At 39.2% G+C, this 7,501-nt stretch overlaps 1 protein-coding gene across 1 annotated transcript; it reads right to left on the bottom strand.

Moving 5' to 3' along the window:
- Positions 1 to 687: 687 nt before the first annotated feature.
- LOC145643417 (uncharacterized) lies at positions 688 to 6,359 on the bottom strand. Its single transcript, XM_081694597.1, has 6 exons — positions 5,999 to 6,359; positions 4,778 to 5,080; positions 3,146 to 3,244; positions 2,762 to 2,866; positions 2,619 to 2,686; positions 688 to 1,454 (listed from the first exon to the last, which is right to left on the bottom strand). The coding sequence occupies exons 1-6, from the start codon at positions 6,357 to 6,359 to the stop codon at positions 1,347 to 1,349; spliced, it is 1,044 nt and encodes a 347-aa protein (XP_081550723.1). The 3' UTR covers positions 688 to 1,346.
- Positions 6,360 to 7,501: the final 1,142 nt, after the last annotated feature.

The raw sequence follows: 7,501 nt of genomic DNA on the forward strand, positions 1-7,501 counted from the left end.
TGTGGTGGAAATTCAATGAAACGGGGAGTCAGATGTGGATAATAAGTAAAAAAGGTTTTAATAGAAAAGAAAGATTCCACAGAGTGTGGGGCTCACTACCAAGAGAAGCCCCGAGTCATACAGAGCATTGCTTGATATACAATTCTAACTGTATGCCTTGACCAATCACAGACTTCCTGCCTCTTGTTGCTATGGCTCATATACCATTCAGCTTTAAGCGTTGCTTATCTCTTTCAGGCCGGCTGGTAAGAATCTTGCTTGACTGTCATCCCTTAATTGCAGGCAATAAAGCAATGGCAGGCAATAAAGCAATTGCAGGCAATAAAACGAGAGACATCTTCCTGCTTATCTAATCTACGGTCTCACTCCCTTAAAGTTCTTTGCTTACATAAACATTCTTTCTAGGGAACAGGATACTGCTGAATGTATGTGAATCACATAGTATTTCCTTTACACTGTCCAATGCATTGGTGAATTTGTACACCAATAATGTGTACATGTGAACCATACCACAGCTCAGTTAGAATGGTTTCCAGTTTAAGGTCCTAAAGACAAAGAAACAGACAGTGGCATCCAACTGCTGTCAGTGAACTGCACTCTACACACATTCTGCTGTCAAACTGCACCACACACACACGATGTACTTAATGAACAGTAGGTGTAAACAGAAACCACAACTCTTTCCTGCTTTGGCTCTTTATTTCTGAAACAACAATAGACTCTCACAGTGCAAGTGACGCATACAGAAAACGGTTAGCATTTGACTCTAAAATGACTTGCTTAATAACAGAAAAATGTGCTACTATTTAAAGATTAAATATACAAAAATGCTTCGAGATACAGAAAATGCAGAAAAGACAATCTGCTGACAAAAATCCATAATGTAACAATAAAACAAATAGTTTTTGCAAATGTACAGAACAAAAACGGTACTTGCTTGTAGGAGTCACAATTTTAGTTGTAGATTTAGCGGTTAGCCTCCTTTCCCAAGCAGAAGATGAACCCAAAAGGAATAAAACCCACGTACTCTGGTTCTTGGAGTGGCTACACTGTAATGTTATCAGTCTTAGTCCTGCCCCTGTTACTGTTAGTCCTCCACCTACAATTCCTAACTTATGCCAGTCAGAAACCACACCTGAAGTAACTAATTAGCAGTTAATTAGTAAAATACAGCAAATTATACAAAGTCAGCACTGAAACCAAGACAGAAGAACATAACAGTTAATTGGCTAGATACCATACAATAAAAGTCCCTGTGTGTGTGTGTGTGTGTGTGTGTGTGTGTGTGTGTGTGTGTGTGTGTGTGTGTGTGTGTGTGTGTGTGTGTGTGTGTGTGTTCAGGTTTGTTAATTTAGTTTGATCCTGGCATATTCTGTATTATCTCCATTATCCATTGCTCTGGGTGCTGGTCTGGTGGTGTTAATTTGGGCTACAGTAGAATACATTACATCATCCTGCAGAAAATATCACAATTACAAAATATTAACACACATACAGACTAATGCACACCCTGTTGAGTGGATTAATACAAGTGTTAATATAATAAATGTATTGTATTGCAGAGGTGTTAATGGGTGTTAATTGTAATATACATTTCATCCATAACTGCGCATGTAAATCTAATTCATGGCAGCACGTGTGTAATCTGTTTATACATTCACAAACATTTAAACACTCACCGGCCACTTTTATAAAGACACAGAAATCACCTGCAGTCTGTAATTTAATATGTGCACATATCTTGCAGGTGTGCACCACTGTTTACTGGGTGACCACTGGAGCACTGCTGAATGGATCCTACCTGAATGGTGGACCACTCTAAACAAAGAAGTGTCTCTGCAGTGGTAGTGTCTTTAGAGCATGTATGAGTGTGTAACAAGAAAAGCAGTGTGTCTGAAGTTTATACACAAGCCTGTGGAACTGTACACAGGTATATAACGCAGCTAGAAGATAACTGGATGTAGTGTAAAGGTGATCCTATTAAAGTAGCTGAGCAGAGTAACCATATACATACATCATCTGCCCTTTTTAATACAAATGATAAATGTGTGTTGATCAATTTTTCTTTAGTTAATGAGTGCTTACTGAAGAGAGCTTGAAAACTAGTCTGACCAAAATGAATTTTTCCAGTACACAAAAGATGCCCAGATGACATACTGCTATGGCCAAATAATCCAGTACGTGACCAGGCATGTCTCCATGGTGTACAGCATCTCATCATGCAACGGTGGCCGTAAATCACAAGTGGGTAGAACTTCATACGTTCAAGTGACCCCTTAGTATGGTTTGCGTTTTAGTACACACTGGATATTATGCATCATATTACTACAGGGAACAGTAAACATTATACGGTATATAATGAGTCCAGTACGCAGCATAAGTATGTAGTAAACTATTTTGTATATGGCCCAAATGTTTCTTGCCTCATGTCGGTGTTACATGAAGGGATTGGCTGGCAATTACATTATTTCGATCTTAACGTTGTAGTCATGTACAGAATGTCAGAACAATCATGCAGAAACAGTCACATTCACTGATCCAAGCTTTGACACTGTAGAACAGATTTGTGCACTGAATCAGAGTTCACTGATATTATAACATGGATGTGTGACACTCACCTGTGTCTGCTGATCTCTCCTCTGTCCTGTTTGTCCCTCTCTGCTCACCGTCTGTTCACGTCTCTGAACTACAAAATTAACTCAGTGTGAGATGGATGTGGATATGTATGTATTTATGTGTGTGTGTGTGTGTGTATGTGTACCTCTGTATCTCCAGCAGATGACTCCTCCTAATCCCATCAACAGCAGTAAAACCCCCACACCAGCTAATATGACATGACGTGTGTACAGTGGAGAAGTGTGAGCACCTGCATGTGGGAATGTGGGAAGCATTTATATTAAATTTAAATGTATTAATTGTCATTTTAAATATTATATTGTATGAATGTTTAACAAGCATTCAAAGCATATTCTTATTGACACACAAGCAAATAGAAAAGAACATGAATGGGTCTGTAATACGTCTCTACAGGCTCAGTTTGAAGTTACAGAGTCAGGCATTATACTTCATTGAGAGTTTACATTAAATGACACATTAAATAACTTTTATTCTCAGAAACATCACAGATTTAAAGAAACAATTTAACCATTTGGAGACGTCATTGTAGTAGTAGGTTTAGTTGAAGCTGTTGGACTTGTTGTGTCAGTGTCCACTGGAGGAGGATTTACAGGTTTATATGGAGCCTCTGCAAGAATAGAAAAGTGTGATCAGTTATAAGTAATGAGGGTTCAGGACTGTTATGTATTTAACAAGTTTAGATTTTGTACTACAGAACTGATGTATGTACAGTTTGGCCAAACAGACGTGTTCAGTTCTCTGTGTGTCAGTGGTGGTGATACGTTGGCTACGTCTGAAGCTGCAGGGCTCTGTAGGTGCAGTGTGTCCTTTAGTCGTTTTCTGAGAGTGAATGAATTAGGGGCTCCTGGGTCGGGTCTCTCTCTCTCTCTCTCTCTCTCTCTCTCTCTCGCTCTCTCTCTCTGTTCATTTCAGTTCAGTAAGCTTTATTGGCATGACCATATACAACTATAGTATTGCCAAAGCGGTATTACAACATGAACATTACACAACATTACAACCTTTGCAATTATGGAAATTAAGAATTCTGTTATAAAAGAACTTGAAGAGAAACTGTAATTGGTCTGAAATAATAATAATTAGAAGAAGTAAAAGTGAAAAGAAAGGAAAATAAATAAATAATAAGGATGGAAAATAATAAATACTTAATAATAACAAATAGTTAATAATAATAAATAGTTAATAATGATAAATAGCTAGGTAACTTTTATAAACTGGGTAATATAGTCTCTGTGTGTGTGTGTGTGTGTGTATGTTTGGGTGGGTTAATCACTGTCCCTCATCTTATGGCAGGCAGATATGTATCACCCAGCTAAAGTGCTGCTTTCCTTCTTTTTGCCCAGTAGGATGGGCAGTTTGTCAGTGTTAGACAGACACTTAAAGTTGGGGTGGACCGTCTCAGATTTTTTTTGCTGACAGAGTCTCTGTTCTCTGGGCAGCCATAACATTTATATCGGCTGGTCTGGACGGCCAGGCTGTGTTCTCTGCTTTGTGCTTGTGTTTGTGTTCCAGTGGGTGATGTAGTTTAGTTTGTGAAGTGTAATAATTTGGTTTGGTCTGATTGTTTGTACTTCAGACTGGTCCTGATGTGTTAGTGTTAGTGTGTGTTAATGAACTCAGTGTCAGCACCAGCTGTGAGAGGAGACTCTTCTCTCTGCTTTTTTTCTCTCTCTCTCTCTCTCTCTCTCTCTCTCACACACACACACGCATATTTATTACAACTCAAGGAGATGCGTTGACGTTCACTGCCTTGTTGTATTGTGAAAAGGAAGCGCAACGCTATTTTGTTTCATAAAGTCAAACGTTGTTTTTACCCCCATTCTTTGTCTTTTTAAAATTTTCTTTCTATCTCTCCCTCTCTCCGTCCCTCCTTCCTTCTCTCTCTCCATCTCTCGCTCCCTCCCTCCCTCTATCTATATACACTATGTATATATAACAGGATAGCGGACAAGAGTCATTAACTACATGCATGAAATACAAATACAAACAGAAGATGTAACTAGAAACAGACAGAAGTAGAACTGCAGATCCTGCCGCTGGATAGATTTTTTGTTTTATGTAGTACAGTAGTTATTGGTACAGATCAGTCACTATATGCAGTCAACAACATTTCATACATTAAATATACAAGAGGTTGGTTTACCTGTTACTTGGAGTTTGACGTCTATAAGATGATGACTGCTGATGCTACACCTGTACTGTCCCCAGTCCTCTTTAGTCAGACCAGATATGAATAGAGAGAAATTTCCTGGAGCAGTAACCAGCTTAATTCTATCAGTGTAACGGTTTGTCTGGTCAGTTGGGTAGATGAAATTAGATTCTTCTATAAAACTCCATCTGACGGTTTTTGGCTCGGCCAGCAGTTCAGTGCAGTAACAGGGCAGCAGGACAGACCCTCCCACGTATCCACTCAGCACTGTGGGAGGATTCACAACATCCTTACAGACTAGAGAGAGCAGAAACACTGACATGTTACACTACTGTTATGAAGTAACCTGTACAACCAGTGACATTCTTCTGTGAACCATCATATGAAGACAAAACAAATCCATTTGTGAAATGTTTAACATCCTTTTGTTACAGAATTGATGCAAGTTTATGCTCTCTGTCACATGCATTAAAATATAAATGGATTTGAAACATCGTGTAGAGTCAGTGGTTGTAGCCCATCTGGTGTAACACACAGTTAGTGTTAACCATCCTCCAACTCCAGTCATGGTCATTGTCTGACCACTGAACCACTGCTGGCTGGATATCTTTCACTGTCAGAACACTCTCAACCTACCAGTAGCACTGAATCCAGTAACACTGCTGTACCTGAACCACTCATACCAGTACAACACCCACTACCAAGCCTCCAGCACTGTAGTGGGATTGACGTGTGGAGAATGGTTCAGTATCCACATATAATGGGACATCTGTGGTCAGAAACTGACCAGTGATGTCCTGCGTGCAGGGTGACACACAAACTGTGTAAGACACCAGGTGGACACAGTCTGTAATTATACCTACACATTCACTTATTAGAGGTACTGAAAGTGTTCAGTGAGGGCAGGTGAAATGTATGTTAGTTGTGTTTAACTCTTCTAGACTGGTGACAGAGGGTGTCTGGTGACTAATATCTGAGGATAATGTGGTCCACATGTTGGATACATAAATATGTAATGGTGTTTCTCTATTTTTAAATGTCCTGTTTTTGAATTTTAGTAAAATGTGATGTATGTGTGTCTAATAAAGTCTGTGGTGAATGTATTTATATTACATTTATATGTATGTTTGAAAAGCGAAGTTCATGATGGAGATCCACCAGGCGAAATCTACTTAGGAGATTTTAATTTGTCCGTGTTTCTGAATAATATTTTACCTGAAACATAAAGTTTGATGTCTTTGTATTTATTCCCTTTAGTTAGACATCTGTAGTCTCCCTCATCCTCCTCAGTCAGGTGTGATATGAGTAGAGAGAGATTTCCTGGAGAGTGAGCAGTACCCAGCTGAAGTCTGTTTCTGTACTGTTCACTCTCACTGGAGATCTCTGTATAACTGGAGTTTTGGTGTTTCTGCCAGGTGAAACTCTCAGGTCTGGTTTGTGGGTCAGTGCAGGAACAGGGCAGTAGTACTGAGTCTCCTGCATATGCAGTGATGTCTGTGATCTTCTGATGTTCCAGTATACAGCCTGCAGAAACACACCAGTAGAAGACCTTCACTATCAATCCCCTCATGTGCATGTCCCAACATTTGAGTTTCATCTCTTTACTCTTTTCATCTCTTTTCTCTTTAACATGGCTTAACTATCTCAAGAACACAGAGATTTGTGATTGTTCAGAGTAACATTTACTATACAACCATGTACTGACTACTTACTTTACTCTGATTATTATGCTCTAGTCTGAGCACTGAATCCGATATGCATGGGTTATATGTAATTAGATATAACTGCACCACAATGACACATTGTGTTCAAGGTTTGGTTTACAACTGAAAGCAGCCTACTAACCAAATCTTAAATTCTACCTTACATGTTCAGGTAATATACAACACACACACGCACACACACAATTTTATTCTCACCACCTACTTTATTAGAAACAGTAACATCACCCATTGGCACTAGTGTCCACATGTGCCTTTAAAGTGCCTTTTATAGGTGGTCAGAGATGTCGTCTCTAACTGAACTCTTATAGATGTTTTCAGTGTTTCTTATAAAGTAGCTACTGAGTAGATATTTGATGATCTACAGAAGTAGAGAGAAGGTTACACTCACCATCAGCAGCATGGAGCACAAGGAGCAGATAAACACACACCTGCATTCTTACTGAGTTACACACAAAATACACACAGCTACAGCAGGACTGCTGATACACACCATACACACACGCTTCAGAACTACACTCTACTGAATAATATGACAACTACAGTTATAGTGCAGAGGAAGTGCATTCAGATGAAGTTCTGACCAACGTCTATCCCCAACACAGACACACATAAGTAAGAATGACAACATTCTCACTCACATATATAGTGATCCTGTAGGGTTTAATACATTGTCATTTGGTATGTCTTCTTTCTTCTTTATCAGTCAGTAATCTAGCAGATAGTTTCACATCATCAGTGAGAACGTCGACATTGTAACTTGAACGTTTCAGTCCGTTGTCATAGAGACAAAATGTGGTTGCCAGTGGGAGTGACCTAAAATGACCTCCCTCAGTGCTGTTTGGTCAGTTCATTTCTCTATGACATAGTCCAAAGCTTCGAATCAGTACAATAAAGAAGAACCTCAAATGCTTCACAGGACTTCATATGCACATCATTTCCAAAAAGGAAGTAAAAACACATCTGCAGTTAAAAACAAACCTGCATTCCACAACAC

Source organism: Electrophorus electricus, chromosome 2 (genome assembly GCF_041902795.1).
Source record: "Electrophorus electricus isolate QZ-2024a chromosome 2, ASM4190279v1, whole genome shotgun sequence".
Lineage (NCBI taxonomy): Eukaryota > Metazoa > Chordata > Actinopteri > Gymnotiformes > Gymnotidae > Electrophorus > Electrophorus electricus.

Coding starts and splice junctions, on each gene's coding strand:
- LOC145643417 (XM_081694597.1), bottom strand. CDS start 6,359: ATGCACATGAGGGGATTGATAGTGAAGGTCTTCTACTGGTGTGTTTCT. Junction 5,081..5,998: donor CATCAAACTTTATGTTTCAG/GTAAAATATTAT, acceptor TGCTCTCTCTAG/TCTGTAAGGATGTTGTGAAT. Junction 2,867..3,145: donor TACAATGACGTCTCCAAATG/GTTAAATTGTTT, acceptor TCCCACATGCAG/GTGCTCACACTTCTCCACTG.